The following is a 26,334-nucleotide window of genomic DNA, read 5'->3' on the forward strand; positions in this document are numbered from 1 at the left end:
AGCGTATGAGCTGATGCGCTGCAGCTGCTTCAAGTGGCTGCAAAACCTGAACATTTCTATTGTAAGCATATAATACCTAAAAAATAGTAAGTCACCTGAAGTAAGCCTGATGCCAATTACTGCATCAAACTTGCGAAGGTGCAATTTTACAAAGTCACACATGGCACACATGGTACACATGTTCACAAGCAGAACGCAAGCACAGTTTGTATCTGCAAGCATCCTCAGGAAACTTAGCAGCCATAGTGCGCGAGTAGCAAAGAAGGCAGACACACATCGCAGTTGTGGCTATCTACAAGTAGTCTTTATTTGGAATCTTTTTCTCTCTCGTACACAGGTAAATAAACAAGATGGTGGAGTAAAATAAAACAAGTTAAAGAGAACAATGCGACTGGCGTACAGAGAGTTTGTTTATAGTATACATATAATATATTTATATATATAAAGTAGCTCTGTCGTCTATAAAAAACGCATCTCTCAAATATACTTTGTTTTAATGTCTCTCTCTCTGTTCCTCTCGTAAAATATGGTCACAGGTATCAACACGGCTCGCGCTCAGCGATGCCATAGGTTTCTCTCTTTTTGAAGGCAGCACAGATATAATACAAGAGAAGGCACGTACACTTCCGCCCCGACCGTGTCAACCACGGCGAAGGCACGGACGAGGCGCCAAGGGCGCTGCGGGTACCCACAGAGCACGGAAACACAGCAACACGGGGCAGTAAGGTGTTCCACCGGTTCAGTCACCAAAGGAGAGGTGAGTTTCAGCCACATCGTTTAGTAGTGACCTATTGCGACCACCCCCTTAAGCTTCATTGGGAAAACAGAGGTTCAAAGGAGCCAATCTTGAGCTTTGTATTGTCAGCACGACACAGTTAGAACACTGTCTTGAGTTTGCTTGTACACAGAGGCGATGCCAATGCTGTGCATCCAGTTTCAAAATTATTGATTCTTTGACAACGCCACCGATGTTTAGCCCTAACCCTAAGAGCGGTTATATATATTTTTTTAATCAATTACGCGATTCTCGGAGAAGAATCGTAACGGACTAGTTCCCGGCATGTGCCGGTAAAAGTGTGGAACCTCGTTCCCTCTTGGACAGAATTCACGCTAACGTCACTTCATAAGGAAGTTACGGAGGTTGCCACCGCAGTGAGAAGCTAACCTTACTTTGAGAATAAACGCCACCGTACTATCCCCGGATGCAGAATCATGGCCAGCAGACCGTGACAGTGAACGCGCAAATTTGCAGCGCACTACTCGAAAACCGAATGCAGCTGAAAAACACCTCTCCTTTAGAGCGCAGACAGTTTGTCAGGGGTAGGGCGATCGGAACAAGTCAGGGCAATCGTTTCACGAGCGACAGGTCCCCGACAGCGCACGCGCCTTTCGACACAGGGAAAACACTTCGTCCTTTGAGGCACGTTTGATTCGTCGGTACACACACACAGCACCGCTCGGTGTTGGGCTCTCTCACAAAAGAACAGAGAAGCGTTGAGCAACTTGGGACTCTCTCTCTCTCGCGTAATAACTCTTAAAAGGAGGGGAAAGAGAGAGAGACTTGACTGCGGCGACAAGGCGAACAAGACCTAATAGTTGCTACGTCAGCCTCGCCCGCTTCCCTTTAAGTACTCGCGACACGCAGTAACGTCCACCGGAAGAAGGAAAGGCGAGCGGCGCAGCAGCTGCTGGCCGTACAGGGCGGGAGTATTCGGTAGGAAATGTACAATTCGACTGCAGAGCTGTTTGCCGAAAAAAAAGAGGGGGGGGGGGGGGAATGAACGTCTGATGCACACGCGAAGACCCCTGCCTTGGCTTCGTTTGCAGCGAAGCGCGATCCCGTCCCGAGTGGGCTGCAGTAGCAAGGTCGATTGCTAATGGCAGTTAGCACTCACATGTTCAGTGCTTGGAGCGCTAGTGGACAGCCGTCGTCAGGCGGAAGTGGAAACTTATCACTCATGCGCGTTCATGCGCTATGCGGACACGTCTTGAGGCTTTATTGACTCTCGCTTTAAAGACTTGCACATTTCTTACACGACTCCGTACCGTAAGACGTTGCTACTTTACAGGAGCCACACTGTCCAATTAAAAGCTAACAAACAAATAAAGGAAAAAGAATACGGTCACTGACCAAGTCAAGAAATTTTAGACGTTTCGGAACCTCGTACGGGTTCCTTGATCACTATAATCAATAGTTCGACGAAAATACGTCTGGTCAGGCATTGAGTTAAAGGAAAAAGAATACGGTCACTGACCAAGTCAAGAAATTTTAGACGTTTCGGAACCTCGTACGGGTTCCTTGATCACTTATTACATACTAAGTAATTTGAAGCAATGACTCAAACCGGACTGATTAATACATCCGCCAATCGTCAGGAGTTGTATGCTGTTTTGCCCAGTTAGACAAGCACGAAGTGACCAGCTCAAAGACGTTTAGCACACCATACACAGAACTCCAATATGATTAAGGCAGTTCAAAACACAATTTTTATGCGCTAGACCATAAATGAATGGAACGATGCTGGTGTCTGTCACGAAAATTGCCACATGGTTCTTTAGGTCATCGACAAGCTCGACGACTAGAGCGTTTTCTAAAGTCCTCATTTAATTTTGCTGTTTCTGGGCTCCAACTGGACAGCCTGATCATAGGGAATGATAATTTCGGCGTCGAAAAAACACACATAAATGGTGTCTTGATACAGGCCCCACTCCTGTGTTAACTGCAAACAGCTCTGCATTCGAGAACAACAACTTGACAAAAAAAGCAAAGAACAGGCAACAAGAATCAATCTGGATATACATCATTTACGCACGAAACTGAACAGATGGGAATGTAATGGGGGTATGTTTCGCGAAAAAAAAAAAAGTCGTTAACACAAATCTTGGAATGGAGTTCCTTAGAACGCTTATGCGTGAGAACACTCGAATAAAAAAATACTGTTCCGGCATCTTTATACACAGGGTTTGTACAGGATCTCGCTTAAATCCTTGCCACCTCTTTTCTCCAACAGAGCTCGCCAAACAAATGAGAAAGAACGATGGAAAGTGGTCCCTCCGTCCAATAACAGTTGACGGCGGCGGATGGTTTTAGAAAAAAACAAAAAGAAAGAGCTGATGAGACAGAAGCCAGCAAGACAAGCAGGTTACCGGCAACTTGGACGCTGCAATAAACCTCCGGGCAAGGAATGACTGCTCGACATGAGTATGTTTTGTCGATGATTGCACGTATGACAAGGAAGACAGCGTACCGGTCTCACTGTTCCACGCAAAATACAGCTTTTATTTGTGCGTAAACATCACAACACATGCGCGATGTGCTAATAAATCTTATGAACACTCGACGACTAACCCGTGAGGCCTCACAGTCATGGAGAATGTGAGCACATGGAGACAAAGTCCTTATCTAGAAGTGCAGGTAATTGACAACCAAGATATGATCCTGGCCTTCCCTTTCGTCAATACATGTGTGAACTTGGTGATAGTGTTGGCCTTTTCAGTGCTTGTTTTGTGTTTGTGTTGATATTACAGATTTAACTAGCACAGGCTTCACAATTATGTGAACTAGTTGTAAGCTGGAGATATCACTAAGCCATTCAACTGCGTCTATTGTCAACCGTAGTCGAAAGATATGCTTTTCACCAATTATTCACGAAGTTTCTTTGATGCAATAAAGACGAAAGGTTAATTTATAACAGAACTGACATCATCATTAAACGAATGGTCAGGCCAAAAGGTACGATGTGTCATTAACGAACACTGCTGAAACACCAAAACTTTTCGGCAGACACCTATGATCTTCATGCCTAGGATTCCTATCTGCTAAGAGTCTGGCAAAAAGAAGGCCAAAAATACAGAAAAGCGTCATTGACACGTGCATTCCAAAAGGCACCGTAGCAACACTTGACACAGCAATATCCTCTCGCCGACAGACATGTAGCGTGCTGGAATGGAACGATGACGTAATATTGCTTTTTCTTCTTATTTTGGACTAGAGCGACGTAAACTTTATATAACTCCATAAGAACGAAGCTCCAACGCCAACTCGCCGTTGAAACAGCCACGCTGGCGAGGAATGGAATGAATAGAACAGTGGTAATAATTGCACATTGCCAGGAAGCTGTGTGTAGCAGAACACTGGAAACGAAGCCGCGTCTGTTTTAGCCAGCGTACATCCCGAGGCAGCACTTAGCTGAACATGCGTGACATCGGCTTACTAACGTTTGGCAGACGAAATCACACCAACGCGCAGAAAAAATGTCGCGCGCTCAGGCGTCGTCTGCTCGGAAGTGTGCAGCTGGGCATCGTCTGCGCGGAATCCAGCTAGCATGGTTGCGCGCGCCGAGCAGACGACAGACGCCAGCGTCTGCCAAATCGTTAAGCCTTTCCGCTCTCGTCTGCGTCTCCCAGCGGATTCCTCGCGGCACAAGTTCGAGCGAAATAACGGGCGCAATGGTGGCGAGCTGCGGCTAACTGTTTTGTGCCTCACTGCCCAGAATCATCACTCTTTCAAAGCACCGCTTCGGTGCTGATAAATTTTCCTTTGTTCTGCCGACTCAGGACAAACGCGCATGCACGTCCAACTCTCTTCGAAACGAACAGTGTACGCTCCAAGATACACACACGCACACATGCACACACGAGGGATGCAGATGAACAAAACAAGGGGATTAAACGAGAACCGAAGAATGAAAATCAATAAAAATGAGGCAAAAAAGGAAAACGGGGGATGGGAGAATTACATGTCGAGTCTGTGTTATAGGAGAAGAAAAAAACATGTCAAAGGTAAAATATATGCGCCAGCGACCGCCAACAAATGACGCCTGTCGGGCGCGCGACAACGGGAGTGCCGGAAGAGGCATGTAAAACAACAACAAAGTAGAAAACTGCAGCACTCTTGGAACACGCGTACATATAAGTTCTCTGTCGTTCCGTCTGCTGTCGTGGTGTGGTTCTTCTGTTCGTTGCTGTTCTTGTTCCAAGGAACGAGGCTGCCGGCCTCTGCTTTACGGTCTCCACCCTGTGGCGTTGGGGCCGAATTTGTACACGAGCCGGCGGCCAAACACAGGTAGAAGAACCTGGCTTTTGTAGTAGTATCTGAACGCCCGGAGGATGCGGTCAAGGAAGAAGAGAAAGAAAATGGAGCACAAACAACTTATTGGTCAGGAACACACTGCACTGAAAAACCAGTAATTCAGGATAGAGACTGCACTGAATTCACACTGACATCAGCTGGCAAGTCACGCATTGCCCAATGTGATAGTACTATTTTAACTGGCTCAGAGACTCTGAACCCGCAGCACAATGTGTGCCCCAACTTCAACCAGCTCGTTACATTGTGGACTTAGAACGGCCAATCTTGAATGATCTGTTCACAGTGAGGCTGAGCAGCAACCGAGTACGTTTCACAGACATTGCTGACACCTTGAAACATTCGCTCTGAAACGAATCGTGGTGACTAGAGCACAACCATGTGGCCATGAGGACACCTTACAAACACAAGACAAACTAGAGACATGCACAATGAAATAATTAAGGTCGGTGACTACTGAATGCCCTGCTAAAAACCGGTTATTCGTATTTGGCTCAGGCACAAAAGAATAGGACTAAACCCATCCTGCCTGGTCAACTGTATTTATGAGCATTGCAATGTTCTTGTTCCCAAGTGCATTGCAAAAACAAAAAGCTACTTGAAACGTATCGAGCTAATCACAGCTGAAGGACTGAAACTGCAGTGCGTTTGTGATTATTTAAAGCAACGCAAATATATTTTAATTGTGTATACATTTGTAATTTTTTTGGCACTGCAACCGTTTATTTCTTCTCAATGTTAAAATATTCTTAGCATTTCTGACAGTATCACATTAGACCTGCTTGTCGAATGTGACTATTAAATCGAAAAAAAGTTTACACAATGTCAAGAAGTTACATATAAAAATGCACAGTACAACAACCCGCTTATACAACAACATTCTTTGGCATATCAGAGCCCTCGGCTGCATTATAAGACACAGGCTTGCTAAGTTCTGCCTGAGCACAGTCAAAAATCTAAAATTGCCCTGTACAAAAATTGCAGCGCCATCCTTGTTTTCAACAATAAAACCCTTCACACAAGGGCGTACAGTCGGGGACAAAAGTCTCCGAAACACGCGTTCCTGTAACGAAGCCGATAGCTCTGCTATTAGACGGCGGCTGGAGACCACACTTGTGGAGGTAAAAGTTAAATTTCTCTTCTTTCATATCCACAAGTGCGGTCTCCAGCCGCTGTCTGATAGTAGAGCTATATGCTTCGTTTGAGGAACACGTGGTCCAGAGACTTTTTTCCCCGACTGTACATACTACGCTTCCTACATTGTGTGGGACTGTGCACCATTATTTACACTTTCTAACACCTGTGGTAACTAAAACACAGTGGAGCTTTATCAATCATAGACAGCACAATCAGCTAAGTCCTCCATAAAGTACCCCCCCCCCCCCCCCCACTCTACATGTAAAGTATTTATTCTGAATTCTTAATAAAATTATTCACCGTTTCACATTTACCTCACAAGTGGCCAAGAGAGCCACCAGAGTACAATATTTGAAGCCGGCGGGTCAAATTGATACGAACAGCCAAAAAGAGACTATGCCTCCACAGGATGTTTTTTTCTATTATTTAAGTTGACAAGCAGCACACTTCGTAGGAGTACTTGCACCAGTCGTGGTGTACTTTGCCGAGTGCTTACCTCGTGAAGCTCTCTGCTTTCACTGTGCACGAGGGCATCGGAAGTGCAAGAAAACCGATTCTCTAGTCGACAAACAATCGCCACAGCTCCACAAGCAATCCACAAGTCCACAAGCAATCGCTTTGCACACAAGCTCGCCCTGCGTGCAGCAGTATAAAGTGCAGCACACTGCTGATACAAATGGCAACTAGGCCATGACCTTGATCGCACTTGGGCAAAAGACAGCGGCCCCACCACTGCTGGTGTGAAGGCTATCGTTTATGATTTGTCAGGGTTCTATGCAGATGAACAATAATTGTAGTGTGTTACTAATGTGAACCTGAGTTCATGCAAATTGTTGCAAAATAACATTGCTAGTGACCAGCACAGCATAAGGAGATAGGTTAACACAGATGTGAGAACAAGAAAAACTCAAAAGCAGTGGGCAGAGGAATAGTTGTGAGAGTCACCACCACCAATGTCAGTCAACACCACCAGCACGACAAGTGTCAACACCACCGTCGCTGGGCATCGTCGTGAGTGCGGGGAAAGAAGAGGGTGTCAGTGGGTGAACAGGCAAGGGTTGTGAGTGCGAAGAGGTTGGGTGCCGTCCGCCTTGTCCCTCCAGCCGCTGGAACGGGGCCCAAACTTGTAGACGAGCTTTTTGGGCAGGCCCTGGCACTTGGGCACGGGCTCTAGGATCTGCTTGCCGTAATAGGTTCTGCTGAGCGTCACCGCCACCACCGAAGGTTTTGAGGGAGTAGGGAGAAGAGGGTGGTTGTGAGCACGAGGAGAGAGAGAGAGGAGAGGTGCAGAGTGGTTAGTGCTGACAGAGGAATGGCGAAATGTTTTTTTACCTCTGGGAAACTCAGCAAAATGCTGTCGAATCCTGTATTTTCCCATTTGTTCAAGCAAGAAAAGGATTTATTCGAATCATCCAATTTAAATAAGCAGCCAATTCTTCAAAGTGTTATGCTCGTTTTTTGTCTTGTATCATCAAAAGAAGACTTTTGACCAGCAATAATTTAACAATCTACTTCTGACAATTCGACAGAAGCACTAAAGAATGCTTAGACTATTTTTGCACTGTTAACTACAGCGTTTACACTGTTTCTGTGATGTCAAATATTTGTCATGTCATAAAGTTTATTTTTCAGACCTGTCATATACATTTATATCAGCGGACCGTGTCAACTAAAATTAGGGGGAAAATATATTTTTACTATAGTTCCTGCTAGTTTCCCGAGAGGTACAGTACAGAAATTTTTTTCATAACGTTACACTGTCTAAGTGCTGAGTATTCCCCCACCAGAACAGTGAGTTAGTAGGAAAAACCGTCACCAATGTAACAGCATGCAATGAATCATAGGAGGAGGGTGCACATCTACATGAACTTCTTCACATGCATGTTTTCTAGCAGTACAAAGACTTGTTCTTAACCTATACCCAAACTTAAAAGTGCAGCAAAAATAAGTTTCACTCATCATATGTCAGACGTGTTTTGAAAGCAATGCAAAAGCAGAACAGGCTACGGTACCGCAACTCCCTTAACTGACTCCCGTACTGTGGGCAGGACATAGCCACACATCTTCAACATCAACCTGGCTACGCCCCCTGCAGGGCAAAGGCCTCTCTTATGTCTCTCCAATTAACCCTGTCCTTCGCCAGTTGCGGCCACCGCATTCCAGCAAATTTCTTAATTTCATCCGCAAACCTAACTTCCTGCCGCACCCTGCTACGCTTGCCTTCTCTTGGAATCCACACCATTACCCTTAAGGACCAGCAGTTATCTTGCCTTCGCATCACATGCCCTGCCCAAGCCCACTTCTTCCTCTTGATTTCAACTAGGATGTCATTAACCCGCGTTTGTTCTCTCACCCACTCTGCCCACTTCCGATCTCTTAACGATCTCGTAACACATCTTGTCCTGCCGTAAAGAGCAGGCACAAGATGAATTCTGTTTTTGTCTGTTTCAAGTTTTCGTAGCTAAACTTAATCATGCAAAAAAGAAATTCAACAGATGGCCACGCTCCATTCAACTGCCGTGAACGTCTACCATGATCGCTGTTCTTAACGGAGGTCTCGAGCAGGAGAGTGCACTTATTAACTTGAGGACCGAACGCAACAGAAATGCCTAAAAAGTCAAGCATGCATCCGTGCATGCGGTACGCACCTCATCGCTCGGCTGAGCTTCTCGTATGTCATGCGAGGATTTTGCTTGCGGTCGCCCCACATCTTCGCAACCTTGTCAGACTGGACGAACTTGAAGATGCCGTCCTCACGCCGCTCCCATCGGATGAGGCTCGGGTTGGTGGACGGGTTCAGCAGTAGGTCGCGGATGAACTCCCAGAGCTTGCCCATGCCTTTGCCTTTTGGCCGGAACGAAATAGAGGAAGTGCATGTTAAAAGAAGGGGGTCAGTGTGAACAACAAAATGTACACGTTGCCAGAAGGTACTGGCCAGGTCATGCAAGACGGGTTTTCAAGTGTCCAAGAGAGAGCATGAATGCACACACTAAAGGGTAGCAGCATGCTGGATGCATGTGTTAGAAAAAAAAGCTCTTGTTATGGAAATACACAATTTAAAAAGCAAGCACTGCGAAAGAGACACCAGCAAGGCTAGGATGACCGAATTATCGAAAGTGAATTTTAGTAGTTACAGATGGCTTCGATGATGCAAGCATAATTACCACAGAAAAGTATGGAGCCATCCGTACACACGGAAGACTTTGACATTAGTGTCGCCCTCTAATGAAAACATCTGGCTGAGGCAAGGTTTTCCAAAACTCCTAGGTGAGGCTTTTAGATTAGCATAATGTAAAGGGACATGCTCCTAGACATGCGTATTAAGTAACCTTCCCTCTTTCTATGAGATACTTATAGCCTAGTGCTCAGTGTTTTGCATTAGGCTGTCTCTCTCTAGAACGGTATATGAAAGCTGCCTTCAGGCCAGTCCACACTTAGCGGTGTGCATGAAACGTTGGCGTGCACGAAAGCATTCCAATAAGTTTGCCACAAGTCGCGACACATGTTATGCCCAGCTCGTTTCCGCAGAGCAACTCTGGGGTACACGGCGCACTCAGTGTGCTCAGTTGTTGAGAGGCGGCATTTCGCGCTTCACTTCCCGGGCTTCCTGTGAGGTGTCGTCGCAGGGCTAAGTGGGCTAGGAAGAGCGGGCAGCGTATCGCGGAACAGAGCAGCAGAGCAAGCTTGCTGGCCGGCCTGAGAGACGGACAGAGAAGCGGAGCGGACAGAGGAAAAGGCGGAGGAGGAGCGAGTGCTTACCTGCTCGGCTGCGCACTTTGGCCTCTTTGATGGGGGGCCTGCCCCTCCGTCCTTTCTTTTTGCCCATGGATATGGGAGGGGGCACTGCGGACACAGACAGGCAAGGGAAGAGAGAAAGAGGCAACGCGGGCGTCAGCGTCTCGGTAGATCGACACATCCCGCGCCAACCTAACCAGCAAGCTTGCCCGCCAGCGCAGCCCCCCTCGCACGGTTTCTTCCCTTTCTTGCCCCCTACAAACTGGCGGTATACGCGCGTTAGTACGCGTGAGGAACGCTTGTTAGGTTTGGTTAGGTTCCACCTCGCGCCATGTTGGCAATCGAAATCGACTCTGTTAACATTCCCGCCATGAACAAATGACCCGAACCTTGGTGCTGAGTTACGACATACGGGAACCGGAACTTTAGGGCACGCAAAGCTATGAACAGGAACTTTATCGAGGCATATTGTAATCTAAGCATATGAATCTCTACAGGCATTGGCTTCCACTGCTCAAAAATGCTCCTAGAACCACCAAGAACTTCAAAGTAGTTCAAGTGGCTCATGCCTGCTGCAAGGATCGCGCTGTTCTCACCGCTATTGCTGGCTTCATTTAAATGCTGCAAAAACACCAGTCCTTAATCCCGTATCTTTGAGGGTGCAATAAGGGAAAATTATAAGTGACCCTAAAATAAATATTCGCCCTTGTCTCTCGCAGGTTCTCCTTCTCACTTCTGGTGCACTAGTGTACAGATTGGCAGCTCACTTCATTGAGAATGGCACCGGTGGTGAGGTTCCTGCACCGTGTCTGAGCTTTCCTATTGGTGTCTGGTGAATGGGAGCCACATGGATCGATACCACTATACGTTGCAAACCGAGGCGCACTAGTGTGTATCGGTTCGCCCAGGGGCAAACGGGAGTGAGAGGCATGCACTCCACACCGAGCCGCATGCTGCAAGGGCGGGAACAGGGGCGAGAACTCACTCTGCTTTGCGAGTATCCGCGTGTCGTGCGGCATGAAGGGATAAAGGTTTTCTGTCCGCTCGTTGATGGTGCTCAAACTGCTGCTGGTGCTGCTGTCCGACTCTGCAAGACCCGGGGACCCCGATGACGTCACTGGGAGGCAAAACAGGAGGGACGGTGAAGCCAAGGCTGTGCTGTGAACACTGCCGTCAGAGATAACTCGAGAAGGCGCTTGAAGTGCACTCTGTCCGAACGTCTGCCGCTGCATCACAAACTGGTTTACTGCCTTTCTAACTGCCTTTCGGCAGGAGTGGGCTAGACAGCAGCCGTACGAACAAATTGATGCGCTGCGAATGAACGTCATCAAACTTCTTCAGACTGCAGAAGTATGGTAGAATGGTCGCACCTGCTAGTGCATCAGTGAGGGCCGCAGCAGACATTTTAAGTTATCGACGCATATTTGCTCGAAAATGGTACCAAAATGGTCATTTAGTATCCTTGCTGCATATGTCACAAAACCAGAAAACACATGACAAGCTGGACTCGTCATGAGCCAGAAATGACAGTCGACTCATGACGAGCGTGACTCGTCCAACTCCTCTAGTGGGTTAAAACATCCACCACAACACTTTACGCTGCAGTGCTTCTTTTGGCGCAGGAATGAGCAGGTAAAGAGTGACTTTTGAAATGACCACTTTGATTCAAATCAGGTCTACTGGAAGTTTCTAAGTGTAAGTTCTTGCTCGAGTCTCATTACTGTAACCAGCAACGAAGAGCGATATACCGGTTCCAAGGAGTGCAATGAGTACCAGCACTGTCCTTAATAAAATGATCCTCGATGACCGCGTCTGTGAACAATGCACACAGAAACGATCTCGACCATGGTGCGAGAGGAGAAATCAAGCTAAAACCACGCAAAGGCAGCGAAGGAAAATATCTGCTCACCATTTTCGGATCCAGGACTGCTGTTCTGAATCTCCAGTGAGTCGTAGAAGGGGTATTTTTGGTAGACGTATTTTTCTTGCTCTAAGTAGGCGTCGGGCATGCCCATGACGTCTGCGAGGCGGAAACAGAGCCAGAGGTGAGCGGAAATGGAATTATATCAACAATGTCGCACAGGGTCAGTTCAGTGCCATCAGATCAGTGTTTTCAGAGCCGATTGCTTTATTTAAGGTTTTTGCGCACAATCAGTTCTTCGGACCTTCAGCATTTTTCCTTATTTGTCCTTGTGACAGACAATGTGCGTTGTTTTTTCTAAGGGCTTAGAACTTCAAGGTTTATTTCATATGTATGCACCTACCTAAGTTTAATGAGCAGAGTGTTCGAGCCTAGCATGCCTATCGTGCTGGTAGCTGAAAGTTTCTAAAGAACCCGCCGCGGTAGCTCAGTGGTTATGGCACTCGGCTGCTGGCCCGCAAGACGCGGGTTCGATCCCGGTCGCGGCGGCAGGAATTTCGATGGAGGCAAATTCTAGAGGCCCGTGTACTGTGCGATGTCTGTGCACGCTAAAGAGCCCCAGGTGGCCGAAATTTCCGGAGCCCTTCAGTACGGCGTCCCTCATAGCCTGAGTCGCTTTGGGACGTTAAACCCCAATAAACCATAAGCCATAAAGTTTCTAAAGGGAGAGTTTATTTGACCACACATGTCAAGCATCACCCACCAGCGGCACAAGAGGACAAGAAAGGGTAAGCGCTGAAGACAAAGGTGCAAGCCCTTGCAGCCGATTGCGTCAGTAATGCAGGCTCCGGTAAATAATTACCTCCTCAGGCAAGCGAAACGTATCGAAAAGCAAGCGTCAGTTCCAAGAAACGTACACTTAAAGGTAAATCAAGGCCAGCACTGTCGGGGTACATACGAACCTATTGCGCAGGACAAGTTCCGCCCGACTGCGCTTTGAGGATGAACGGGATAATAGGTCGAGACCGAACGAAACCGATAAGCGCTTAAATGCAGCCACGCTGAGGTTTCGTAAGGGGAACGGCAGAAAGCTTCGGACAGCCAACTAAAAGACTAATGTGCCCCGCAGATTAATCTTCCCCACTAGGCTGGCACCAATCGGTCGCCATCGTTCGCTCCATGGATGTTTACTCGGGAACGTAAGCGCGGTTCCGCTCAAGCGGCGAGACGATTTGCATAAAGCGAACCTAGCGCATCACTGCACGCAGCTTCCGAGAGCTGCATCATTCGGACGCCCGTGCCGCACTTTCGTTGAATCGTACGCACGCGCCGTCTACGAACAACTTACTGCGCAACGTAACGCATTAATGCCCGCGACTGCTTCTCATATATTTGCGCAGATGGAAGAAGAGGGAAGGTTTTCGCTTCTTGAGCTTGGTTTGCACCGCATCAAGCAACGAACGGCGCGGGCCTCGGAGATGCGTCATTGCGCCACGTGGGAGGTGTTACGTGAGTTGTGGTCAACCAAGTCCGGCATGTGCTCTCTTTCGTTTTTTTTTCTTGTTTTTTTTTTTTGCTGTACAAGTACGGAAAGCGAGTCGGACTGAATCGCACCGGTTCTGGTCAGCGGACATTTCCTTTCTCAACGTAAATGCGAAGCCCGTTCATACTGGACAGCTGTGAAGCACCCGTATCACGCAATCATGTGTTGCCCTAGCGTTGCAAATCCACGTCTCCATACCCAAGTTAGATAGAAATGTGGAAAATTGCGCATACAGCGAAAGCGGCTAGATTTGCATGAGCTGACAGCCGGCTCCACAGATGATGGCAGATGATGGCTCCACGATGGCAGAGAAATGAGGACACGAAATGAGACCTTTTTTTTTTTTCTTACCTCGACCTAGCGTCACAAAGGAAACGAGTTGCACAATTGCTTCGCTCAAGCGGGCAATGCTTCTAACCGTTTCCGGGCGAAGTTCTAAGGACAAGTGAGATGCTATAGTGGTATAACATTCCGGAATAAAAAAAAAAAGACTCCCAGCAAATACAGTTGTGCACATTAATTTTGCCACCGGCTTTACATATTGTAGCAGGCGGTTGGGAGTATCATGGTGACCGATCAATTTCAATCCTGGAGCATCAGAGTTAGTTCTTTCTGCCACCCTGGAGTTGGTCACATAGCGCAGATTTCGATAACTTCAAGTTCACGCATTCGCGGCAACGGGCAGTAACCTGATTTCATTTTTACTTTCCATGAGAGCTTTGCTTATTTCGCTTGCCTCCAGGGCAAGCGAAATGTGTTGGCCAGTGAGGCCTCCTCCTGAACAACGACATGCACTTGCGTTCAAAAACAGTAACTTAGTTCGTGTGCCCATCTAGCCCCAATATTCCTCGGTCACCAGCCCTACTACGTAACCCCACTCTCAGATGGCTTCACAGCACGAACATAAGCAACGTAGCAAAGCCCACTTTCCCTCATGACAACCTATACCGATTAGAAGGCGCACCTTTGAAAAGTCCCCAGTTCCATTTCCGTTCCGCCACCATAGTAAGAAGATACGAGCCATCCATACTGGTGCCTTTCAGCTCGGCAAGAGCGCGATCCAGTAAAGCAACAACAAAAAAACAGCAGTGCAGTAGCCCGGCAGTACAATTATCGCTGCCAATGCAGCTTGCAGGTGTACCGGTTTTCGTGGTCATTGCAATGGGTTCGCGAGGCTGCATTGTTAACGCAAGAAAAACAGAAGGAGATACGGCCACGGCGCATAAAACATACGCATTTTTTTCTCTCCGGAACATGGAGGCCAACCCACAGCGTCAGTTATGGAGAGCTTTCATGCGAAACACTCACACATGCAGTTAATCTACCGTCTGATATTTCCGCACAGCCCTGTTGCAGTGAAAAGTTTTATGCAAAAATTGTGCACTTCATCGGACTTCTTGGGGAAAACACAGCGCACTCCTAAGACAAGGACGAAGAAAGACAAGACAAGGAGTTCGCTGTGTTTTCCCCCAAGATAAACTACCAACTAGGCCGCTCTTCCACCCTTGCAAGTTCATCGGACTGCCCAAGTAGCGCGGCGTATGGAACCCATCTCAGCTAGCTATTCTCTCTCAACACTTGCCAATCCTCACTCCCACCCCCTTCAGGTTCTGCTTGGAGTCCCAGTGAAACAGGGCACATGGACTCACTGCGTGACGTCGCCGCGGCCGCGGTGCTGTTGCCCAGCAGTCGCTGCACCTCGTCGTACAGGCGGTGTCCGTACGAGGGCGCGTGCGCGCGGAAGTCGTCCGGGCTCATGCGGCACAGGTGCTCGCCCGTGAAGGAGGCGAACGCGGTCATGTTGATGTCCTCGTCGACGATCTCGAGCTGGTTGTGGCTGGTCCATGCCACCAGCCACTCGATCACGTCCTGAGACTGCCAGTGCTGGATGGACAGGCTCTGCCACCGGCTCTCCCCCAGGTCCAGCATCTCCGTCGGGAACGTGTCGCCTGCGGAAGGCGGCCATTAGACACCTTTAGCCTACCGTGTACCGTGTTACCGCTACCGTTACCGGAGTACCGCGAGCCTGCCCACCGGCGGTGAGCGCGCGCTGATTGGCTGCGACGCTGCGAGCGCGATCACAGCTGCCGGGTATGCGGCGCCATCTGGCGCCGTCAAGGCGATTTGCGCATGCGCATTGGCTGCGCGCAGGCTCCCGGTACTCTTGTTCTATTGTACCGGTAACGCTAACACGGCACACGGTATGCTAAAGCTGTCTATTATCTCGAACCTCCAGTTCGCCACGGCTGGCTGAGCGCCAATCGGAGGCAGTGAGCGCGTTCATACATCCGCGCATTCTACGAGGATGGAACGGACTAACCAGGCTTTCAGTGGCGAGGGTATATGTTTGGGCGCATCGTTATTCCTTAACGTGTACAGTCGGGGACAGAAGTCTTCTGAACCACGTGTTTCTCTAACGAAGCCGACAGTTCTGCAATTAGACGGTGGCTGGAGACTACACACGCGGTGATGAAGCAACACAATTTTGAACTTCTTCATCACAAGTGTGGTCTCCAGTCGCCGCCTTACTGCGCAGCTATCGGCTTCGTCTAAGGAACACGTGGTCCAGAGACTTCTGTCCTCGACTGTACTTTGCAGCGCAAAGTACACAACAGACAAACGAGAAGGTAAAAACGTGGCTGGCTTCAGTTCCTACTCAGAAGTCTGACTAAGGAGAATAGAGAATTAACGCCTGCGGTATATATGTGCATTCTTCGTTTGTCCACTTGTCTTCTGCGCTAAAACGTATCAGTGAGTCTTCTCGTGAGATTCGTGATTAAACCGTGCACATAGCAAGGAAGGACGCGTGCCTTTCCACGTCTTTTCCGCGTCTGCTGTCTATGTGCTAACAGTGTCCAGCAGTGCATTTTGCGAAGTACTCTCCTAATGTCATTGTAGATATCGCGCTATATCATCATCATCATCATCAGCCTGACTACGCCCACTGCAGGGCAAAGGCCTCTCCCATGTCTCTCCAATTAACCCTGTCCTTTGTCATTTGCCGCCACTATATATATGTTACGAACGGCTAAAGCGAACGCTAAGCGCAGCAAGGTCAATGTTGCGTCTTGTCAGTGTCGCAGTCTCTTCTTACTAGTCGCACAATAACCCGGTTAAGTGCCCCGCCAGAGCGTGTGCATGCAGTAGCAGCAGCAGCAGCAACTCCTTGCAAATACCTTCGTAAGGTATGGGCCGGGAAGAGGGGACCAAGAGTGGGTCCATGTGCTGCAAAGAGGGCGGCACGTGGTCTGCGCCGTCCAGGCCGATGGGCTGCAGGTCGCAGTATTTGTCCTCCGTCGGCTCGTACATGAACTGGTCATCCGGGAACGGGGACTGCGCAAGGAAACGCCGCTTCCTCAGACCACACGTCCAACTTGGATGCGCGCCGTTTACGACCACGCTGCCTCGAGCGCCTAAGACCACGCACAGCCGCCGGACGCATTACGCAGACGCATGGGTCGTCAGGGAACGAAAGGAGCTTGCGAATCAATCAATGAATCAATCATTTTATTTCCTTAGAAAAGGAGGAGTACGGGACTAAAAGCTCGAGCAGCTTGACGAGGTCCCGACCCCTTGTTAGTTGGCATGACAGCAGGATGACGGCCAGTCTTACACAAAAATGAAAAAATATCACAAAACAACGGGTCATACAGAATGAAACAAGACGGCAATCAATCGGAGAAGCAACAAAAGGTAATACAGATAAATCAACACACATAAGCAACATTAGTGAACAAAATTAGGCGAATAGGAAGGCATGGTTTAGTCTTGCAAATGAAGAAGTTGACAAAAACGTTTAATGCGACAGTTTCGGTTTCTGGAGGGATCAAAATTTTGTCGGTCTAGTAAGTTTAACAGCGAAGGTAATGTATAAGATAGAGATTGTTCATCATAGGAGGTTCTCGGGGTGTGTACAAACCACATTTCTTTATGTCGGGTCTGACGAATATTTGTGTTTTCTTGGAGTTTTGCCAGATGAGTTATGTAATCAATGCCAAACTTTACAAAACCTTTGTAGCACAACATCAACCTGTAATTATAAAAACAAAACACAGGAAGAATTTCATATTTTGGAAAAAGTGGTTTTGTGGAGTATGTATAATGGACATTAGCTATGTAACGTACAGCTCTTTTTTGTAGCAAATGTAGTTTCTGCAGGTAAAACGAAGAAAGCTTTATTTGATACTTGATGCACAAAGACACCTTATGTTCAGGGTCTTTGTACTGCTTTTTGTTTTAGTCTTAGTGTAACTGTAACACTTTTTAAATGTTTTTATCATTTTTGTTTTAATTAGAAAGGTTGCGGGGCATCTAGAGTAGACCGGACGGGCTCGAAGGATCGCGTATGAAAACTGGTAAACTGAGGCAGCAGTAAAAAGGTGTCAAATACGGCTATCGGAAAAGAGTACAAGCTTGGGAGTTCGTTAATAGGCTGTGAGTTCAAAAAAAAAAAAGCTCTACAATGGATTATGCACGCACTGCTGTTGTGTACTGCTGACTAGTAGCGCTAAATGCCGCTCAAGTCGTCGCGTCGCTTACCTCATGGGTGACCATGATGTCTGTCTGATTGAGCATCATTCTGTAGGCGAGGTTCTGCGTCCTGGACTGGACTCTGCAAAGATACAAGAGGAACAAACAGTAAGGTAAGAGCCAAATTATCATTTCTGCATACAATACAGCACTTTTGAAAGTTCGCGCGACTATTTTTCAACACATCTCGCACTCCTATGCCGCAGTGATGTTGTTGGGGCTTCTCGGCTTTACAACGTCCACTGATATTAGTGCTTGGTATTCTTAGACCCGTGGGTCGTCGTATCTTAGCTAAACGCTTCAGAAATGCTTCGCTCGCACTGTCCACGAGTAATACGTCCACACTTCACAGTTCATGGAATTGAAGACGTTTGTAAGGAAAGGTTTAAGAGCTCTCAGGTCTCCAGTGGCGACAAGCACACTCTGAAACGGCATGGGAAAATCTTGGAAGTACGCGTTTGAAAAGAAATCAAACTGTGCATACATGGACTGGCAAGTGAAAGACCGCCCCCTGTAATAGCTGCTCGCCGTTCCGACACAGCGCGCTACCATCGTACCCCGTCCACCATGCAAGTAGTCCCACTGAGACAGGTCTGTTTACCGACGTGAGCGACAGGCCGGACTAGCAGCTACGAAGCGTGACACGAAAACACGCGGCATGAAAAGGTGGACAAGCGGGTCCCAACAAAACGGCGCCTGTCACGAGCGCGTCACGCTGCCGTCCTGAAATGACACGGACCGACGCCGCCGAGACGGGGACGGGTGCTCGGGACGGGACGGCGTAGGATACAGGCTCTTCACGCATGCGTGTCAAAGCGAGCCTGTCATATGAACCACGCTTCTTAGCCGTGGTCGGCATACTGTGTCCTGCCTCTTAGGACTACCACGTGGCGTATGTTCCCCCACAAGCAAACGAGTCGAGGAAGGAACCATGGCCAATCAAGACATATATGTCCAGGAGTGACTCATCACGCAGTGCGCAACTGTGCCGGAGGGTGGGCCTCTGAATTTGATTCGGTAGCGTTCATCACAAACACTGATACGGTTGTTCGACTGCGTATGATCGCGGAGATCATTATGCATTAGGTGAGTTGTGCACCAGGGATTCCGGGTTTTAGGAAGCACTGTACATGGACAATGAGCCCACTTATGTGAATGGTGTCTTAAGTGATAAAGACAGTGCACCGGACAAGATCCTGCTCATGTACGCAATACAAGAAGAATTCTAGTTTGGGCTAGTTGGTTCATGATTCAAGAGCAAAATGGCACAAAAAAACGTGGACGAATGAGCTGGCCCTGGCGCTGGTCCTCTCGTGTTTGTCTCTCCTCTGTCCACGTTTTTTTTTTTTTTTTTTTGCGCCGTTTTCCTCCTGACTCAATACAAGATGTACTGCGAACAAGAACAACCACGAATCGAATGCACTGCGTTAAAACCTGGCAAACGTTCCTCGACAGGTGGTGCCGGCGGGCACGATGCACACAACTGTCGCGTGCAGACGGCGAGCACGTGAACGGCGAATGCCGACTGCGCCTAACAGCGAAGGGCGGCGAGGAGGGACGACAATAATTGCTCGCGCTTCAATGCAGCCGGGAAACACCGGATCCTGGTCGCTTCTTATTTCCCTTTCCGCCGCGTCTTTTGTGCCACGGGCGGTTGACAGGAGACGCGTGCGCCTGCTTCCACCGTCTACCCTCGTCGCGAGGAGCGGCCCCACGAGCGGGTCTGTGTCGCAAGTGACGCCGCTATCGACGTCGCCCAAGCCCCGAGGCGCGGCTCCGGCCTCGCAGAACGGCGGACACGCGCACCCGCCAGGGAACAGGCGCGCCGGGCAAACAGTTGAGACACGCTACTATTCCTGAAAGGGGCAGGGGAGAGTACGCGAATGACGCAACCGCTTTGCAGAGCATCCGGTGCAGAGCATCCGAGTGCAGTGAACCCTGAGGTGCGTATGGCAGACCGTGGCGCATCTGGAGTCATTTAAGGAGTGGACGCGGTACATTTGATCCCTAAATTTCGAGAGTAATTTCACCCGCAAGAAAGTCGAGTGTCAGGTTAGGGGACGCCCGTGTCCGCTAAAAAAGACGTATACGTCCCCGGTGATACCGCGATTCGAACGCAGTACCACCCGTATTCGAGACGGGAGCTGTGATTCGCTATCCGTTTTTTCTATTTGCCTAGCTGCGAGAATGGACCCTGTCTCCTGGTTCATCGCTCGGCCTTTTCTCCGCTTGTTCTCTTTTCGAGCATGCGTAAATGAATAGGGCCTGAGTTTATTTCAGTAGTCTGACCGGAGTTCATGATATAACATAGGATCAGATCCTCTAGCTCACTCAGGTTTACGGGAACTGTCCCTTCACGAGTTCTAGTCCACAAGCACACTTGCAGACTGCCTGGGTGCTTTAGTGCGAATGACCCAGAGCGTGCCCAGTCGCTCCTGAGCGTAAGGATTAAAATGCAGACGAAGTCGAATGCATCGGTCGACCTCCTTCATCACCTTGCTCGCCATACGCACACGAAAACTGCGACACCGGCAAGCTGTACCTCAGCAGCAGATCAAAGCGCGGTAGAGAACAGGATGCAATGGGCTTTTTAGGCTTCGCGCTCAGCAACACGCCTCAGAGTAGCAAAGTGTAGATGGACGCGGTGTAACACCTCATGTGAAATAGTACAGACCGCAAAAAAGAAAAAAAAAATCTGTCCTTTATTGAGCGAGCGGGCGCGACCACAGTTTTGTACAAAGCGCATGTCAGCCCGCCACACACTAAAAAGACCACACACAACGAAAGCACGGAAGTCAGGCAGTCGAACCCGAAAGCGCTGATAACTGCGAAGGAGATGACAGCCCAATTTAAGCTCACGGTTTGCGACAAACCCCTCGCTGCATCGCAGCGGGGAAACAGCTGAGCAGCGGCAGAAAGAGGGACATGGAACGAAGCACGCATTCGATCACGACTCTATCCCAGCCGACGCACATCTGCCAAGCTGGGCAAATTGCACGAACCGCTAACGGCCATCCAAAACGTGTTCGGTGTGTTTTTCCTTCTTTTCTTCCCATTGCAATCTGTCAGGGAACGAGCGCTCCACAGCGGCCAGACACAGAGAGTGGACCTGGAAAACCAGAAACGGGTATAGGCGTCGGACGTTTCTATCGAGAACCCTCGATGGCCGTCTCGCGATCCACCCCTGTCTCTGCTTTCCGAAGGCGCAACGCGAGGACCACACTTGGCGATACCCACGACGACGAGTCCTGTCGCGCATGTCAGTTCCGCGTGGCGCGCACGTCGCGCAGGCCGTCGACGGGACGCGTGCACGGCCGCCATTAGGCCCGAAAAGGCAAGCCCGGAGGAGGGGGAGAAGGCCGTTCCACTAGGAGCAGAGACGCAACGTGACGCGAGCATTAGGGGTCGCCTCCCCTGCTGCGGGTCCCGCTCCGAAGATATCATTCTAATCGGCCGTTCGCCACGCCGTCCCATCGCTGCCAGACTCGTTCGTCGAGTGGCCGGCAACATTTCGGGACCGGGTACCCCCCCCCCCCCCCCCCTCCCTCCAACGTCCCCGTCCCACGCGTGTATTCGAGGCAGCAAAGTGCGGCCCGTGATGCGTGAGCAACCTCGGCGTGCGCGCGGGCACAGCTGGCGATACGGCAGAACACTTCGCCGCTTGCTGCACGGCTGAGCTGTTCTTCTTGTTCGAAGCCACCGTCGATAGGCTGCTTCTTTCTTGGGGGGCTCCGTACGCGACGGCGAAGGCACAGGGATGCTCGTCGGACGGCGAAGAGGCGGCGGCTATATCTGGGCGAGCGCGTATCGTGCCACCGAAGCGGCTCAGACCGAGGCAATGTTCCCGGTGCCCGGGGACACCAGTGCCTTCGGAATGACAGTCAGTTCTCAGTGGCCCAGTGAGACTGGCAGAGGCAGAGCCCGTCGTACGTGTTTTCGCTGCATGGTGATTCCTATAGTGTTAGGACACGCGAATCCTCTATGCGCTCCCCTGTGATGCGATGAGAGGTTTTAGTCATTCGAGCCCCGATTCGTTATCACATGCGATATGATACCGCGGGGCTTGAAGCACGCGTAGTCGCTCCTTATAAGGCACGCGGCTGAAATCTTTGCTTTTATTCGTAGCTGCGAAGCCTGAACGGGCTCACTACATTTACCCCTTGCCGTCGCATCGAAGCTTCGTGTGACATTAGCCTGGAATCATTTGATAGCTTCTGAAATGCACGACTGAAGCGAAAGCACTTACTCGAGATATCACCAGCAAGCAGGAAGCAATGTAGGGAGTTTCCTAACGGGAAAGAACGTGGCGACTGTGTGCAGCCCTTTTCGTCGCCGCCCGTAGTGCTGGTGCAAACAAGACGGACGCGCTCATTCCTGCACGGTCATGGGCTCGCTCGCAGAAGGCTCTTTCACAGTGTGCACTGAAAACCACGTCAGCCAGTTTGTTGCCGTTGTAGTACGTACAGTCTTTGTCAAAAGTTTAGAGCCCAGGGGGTTTGCTTCTAAGCCTCGCAGTGGGACTCCTGTAACATTCGTGGTAGTCCTACCCATCGGAGGAGGCAGGACCAGAAATCACCTCACCTTCAGCAAATTTGGAGCGCTGGAGATGCATTACGAACCAGTGTGCTTCAGAAGCAAACCCCCTGGGCTCCAAACTTTTGACAAAGGCTGTACGTCATGCCATCGTGCATTCGCAGCCGTCTCAAAAGTGAACCGCTACACGTCGTTGCAGAAAGGAAAAAAGGTCGCAGTCGCTGCATTGCTTTGTGTCCGTTGCGTATCGACACGCCTATGTACGCGTGCACACACGTGTACAGTTAACATCAAATGTAACGCGAACAAGACAGTTGAAGTGACAGCAGCATAACAAGATTTCACTCCAGGAATTTAATGCATTTAATTTTCGTTTTGCTGGCGCCAAGAACGCTATTTGGATGTGGTAGTAGGCGCTGCTTGTATTCCTTCTCCAGAATGTATACTTTTGAGTTGTTACCCTGGCGGTATTGTTTTCCCTGTTCGCGTTTCATGCTGACGCTGATGTTACTATACTTACACAAACGCGCATCTTCTCAGAGTATACACGCTTCACGCTGAGCGTTCACAGTTGCTATAGCAACAAGCTTCCTCCGTCTCAGCACGGCACGACCATTCAGCAAAGGACACAGCTGCTTCGCAAACGTTTCGCGTCCCCGCGCGTTTGGACGAAATGCGGTCCCAATCCAAATGCGGACCGGCGACAATCCCCGTGCCGGCACGAACCTCCCAGAATGATCGAAGCACACCGCGGGCATCCTCCTCTCCTCCGAACCTCTTCCCCGCCCGTTCTCCTCCTCGCTTCCTTTCGAAACCCGATCGGCGCGGACCGGCCGGTCTATTGGGAGAGAGGGGGGTGAGGGCGGCGATAATAAGCATCGCCGCGGAGGAGCGAGAGCGCCTAACCGAATAACCCAGATCTGCGGCCGTCGGTGCGGCTTCCCAATTAAAGCGCCCCGGGCCGGGGGAGGGCGCCGCGAACGCGGATGTTGAGCGGCGATGCCCGCGGGGGGAAGACGCCGCCTTATCGGGGGGCGACCTTCCCCGCCTCGCGACCGGCCCACCAGTGGGTCACCCCTCCGCCAGAGAACGCGCGCCACGGCACGGAGTTGTCGCGCGGACTCGGGGCTGCGTGCCTTCTTCGCCAAGCGAAGCCGCGCCACGGGCAAAAAGCGCGTCCCCACGGCTCTACGGATGCCTTTTTTTTGCGTGAAACGAGAACGCGTCATTGAGCGCAGGAGTCTCAAAACGCATTGGACAACAAGGATGGGGGCTCGGAGAAAAACTAGCACTCGCCCCTGCTGTCTCCGCGCTTCGTATGCGTCCGTATGTGGCAGCGTAAGAACGGAAGCTGCGCTTGCGTTAGTTCTTACCCCGCGCAGCCGTTATAACTGAAGAACGGAAGAGCGGGAAATTCAGGGGCGGACCTGACATAACCTCTGACCGTCCGTAGGATACGGCAAACATCGCCATTTTTATTTTTCGTTCCAGCAGTAAAGAATCTCCTCTCTTCATTCGGGCGTCGGCCGATTCGACAGAAACAACCCGAGACCCCCCGGCGGCACGGTTCCAGCTTTCAGGAATCATCCTCGGAACCGCGTAAGCAAGCACTTGCCACCATGTTACAGTTTAAAATGCGAGACTCCTCCGCATGCGCATAGTTTAAGCAGCCTCCCTTCCTCCGAAAACCCGTTGCGGCGCGCAGCTCCAGCGGTCTGGTGTGTGTGCCACCCGTGCGCCCTTCCACCAGCTACAGAGAAGCCGGTCGGTCTAGCCCAACGGGAGGAGTAGTCGCCGCGCTGCGCTGACCCATTGCGACCCGGGACGACCTCCCCCCCCCCCCCCCCCCCTCCAAGGTGGTACGGTGAGTGCGGGGGAACAGGGGGGGGGGGGGGGGGGTCTTCTCTCTCCGAGAAATGTGGTTCCGCATTTTCCGACGAGGCGTCTTCGCCCTTCGTTGTGCCGTGCGCGCACACACAACGGGAGTGTGTACGAGAGCACGGTCCCGTTCCATTACAGCCCGAATGCCGTAACGCTACCCCGCGGCCCGGCCTTTTTGGGGGTTTGCTCGGCGAGACATCGTTCACTTTGTGCCCCGCGGCGAAGGTAGCAGCAGCTGCTCAAGATTTGCTGTGTCACAGAGGGACTCCCTGCAGTCAAACACTACATCTCTGCGGCGTGATAACGCAAGGCAAAGCGGCACAACGAAAAGAGGCATGAAAACACAATGTACAGTCCTGGTCAAAAGTAACCTGGCCGCAGGGTTTTGTTTAGAAAGCCCGCTCAGTGGTGCACTTCGGGCGAATTAAAACTGGAAATGTCTGGTGAGGTGAAGACGAACAGCTCTCCTTCTGCAGTTTCAGGGGAACTGCGAGTGTCTCAGCATACACGGTCGGACAGAAAATGCGGCGGCCTCGGAATATTCGACCATGGGTGTACATCAAATCGCCTACAAAGGTGACATGCCGGGTAATTACGAGCCGTAAAAAAAAGAAAACAGGCTGAAGACGGAGAATGAGCTCCCTCGCGTAGCGGAATAAACAGGCCGACACGAGAAGCTCCCTCTGTTTCTGCGAATCCCCTCTATCCGACGGCCAGCGTCATCAAGTCGAGCCGCCCCGTCCCACCGCGACGCTCGAGGTCAGATCAGCCTCATCAGCGCGCGCTTTGCGGCGCGCCGCCATGTTCGTGTCCTCGCAAGGGTCGCCACACGCCCCCGGCAGCGCTCCTCTACAGTTGCCACGCCTCAATTAGGGAAGCGGCGGGCGGCGCGCTCTGTGCCGGCTACCGACTCGTCTCTTCAGTGACTCGTCGCCCGTGGCACTCAACGGCCGGAGACACGTCAAAGCACCTTGAAATGAACGAGGCAGTGCGGTTTATGCCCCAACAAGCCTGTCGCTGTAACCGGCTCCGACAAACGCGTAGTGATGACTAATAAAACGATTCGACGGTTTGGGGTTAAAGTGTGCAGATGCGTTCATGGTGGAACAACAGCGCAAACTTAGGCAGAAAACACAGAACAAGAGAGAAAACACTACAGCTTGTAGTGTCTTCCCTCTTGTTCTGTGTTTTCTGCCTAAGTTTGCGCTGTTGTTCCGCCATGAATTCACGCCAACTAGCCTAAATGTCTGCTCTGCCACTGTATAGATGCGCTATGCGAAACGCCCGGCCAGAGAAATGACTGCACACGTCAAGAGCAGCGGAGCAGCGGTGGGGGCGGCGACATTCGTTGATTCGTCCCCCCCGTCAAGCGAGCCTCCTTCACTCAGGTCGCGTTGCCTTTGACAGGTGCGAGTACGAAGTGCCTTCCGGTGTACACAGAGGGCGTTATTAATACGTGACACTGTTTCCAAGCTTTCGCGCGAATGCGCAAAAGCGTGACACACTCGGCACCACTTTTGGCTACACCGCCTTCTTATGCCTTCATACACTTCATACGCCACCTTCGTACACTTCACACGCGCTCTACACAGCGAGTGGCACTTCTCAGCGAGGACGGTGCCAGAAACTGCAGCCACGAAGGCGCTAATACGAAGATCCTGGTCGCTAACGAGCGACCACTTAAAGACAAACGACCGCGCTTTAAACAAAACAAACGCCCTCGGGGCTGCCCAAATTTTCTCTCCATATTTCATCCCCGGGAACGAGGAAACGACGCAAACAAGCCAGGGGGGCGATAGTGCGCCGGACCGAAAGAGGTCCGTCTCGAGCCTTGCGTCCGATGAGCGAGGAGTGCGTATAGCGGGGGATCCCTAGCCGCAAAACGGAGGCTCAAATTGCAGTCGCCAGGCACTTTCGCCTTTCTTGGCGACTGTTATAAAACTTGATGGCATTTAATTGCGACGGTGGCGCACAAACAGAGACGTCAAAGCGGCGCCAACGAGCTAGCTCATGCCGGCAGCAAGG

General features: G+C 50.4%; 1 protein-coding gene across 8 annotated transcripts in view; it reads right to left on the minus strand.

The window, feature by feature from the left end:
- Positions 1 to 282: 282 nt before the first annotated feature.
- Positions 283 to 26,334, minus strand: part of LOC149370028 (ETS homologous factor-like) — a 439,106-nt gene continuing 413,054 nt past the window's right edge. For 6 of the 8 annotated variants that reach the window (XM_089559737.1, XM_089559750.1, XM_089559727.1 and 3 more), the window contains 8 exons: positions 17,905 to 17,977; positions 16,542 to 16,698; positions 15,015 to 15,314; positions 11,871 to 11,981; positions 10,947 to 11,078; positions 9,986 to 10,069; positions 8,875 to 9,070; positions 283 to 7,422 (listed from right to left, as the gene is read on the minus strand). In XM_089559737.1, the coding sequence (XP_089415863.1) occupies positions 7,263 to 7,422; positions 8,875 to 9,070; positions 9,986 to 10,069; positions 10,947 to 11,078; positions 11,871 to 11,981; positions 15,015 to 15,314; positions 16,542 to 16,698; positions 17,905 to 17,977 (1,213 nt within the window). In that variant the 3' untranslated portion in view covers positions 283 to 7,262. The remainder of the gene's footprint in view (positions 7,423 to 8,874; positions 9,071 to 9,985; positions 10,070 to 10,946; positions 11,079 to 11,870; positions 11,982 to 15,014; positions 15,315 to 16,541; positions 16,699 to 17,904; positions 17,978 to 26,334) is intronic. The other 2 variants (XM_089559719.1, XM_089559733.1) reach the window with 2 other exon arrangements.

Source organism: Amblyomma mixtum, chromosome 1 (assembly GCF_055824585.1).
Source record: "Amblyomma mixtum isolate Tamu chromosome 1, ASM5582458v1, whole genome shotgun sequence".
In the NCBI taxonomy this organism is placed as follows: domain Eukaryota; kingdom Metazoa; phylum Arthropoda; class Arachnida; order Ixodida; family Ixodidae; genus Amblyomma; species Amblyomma mixtum.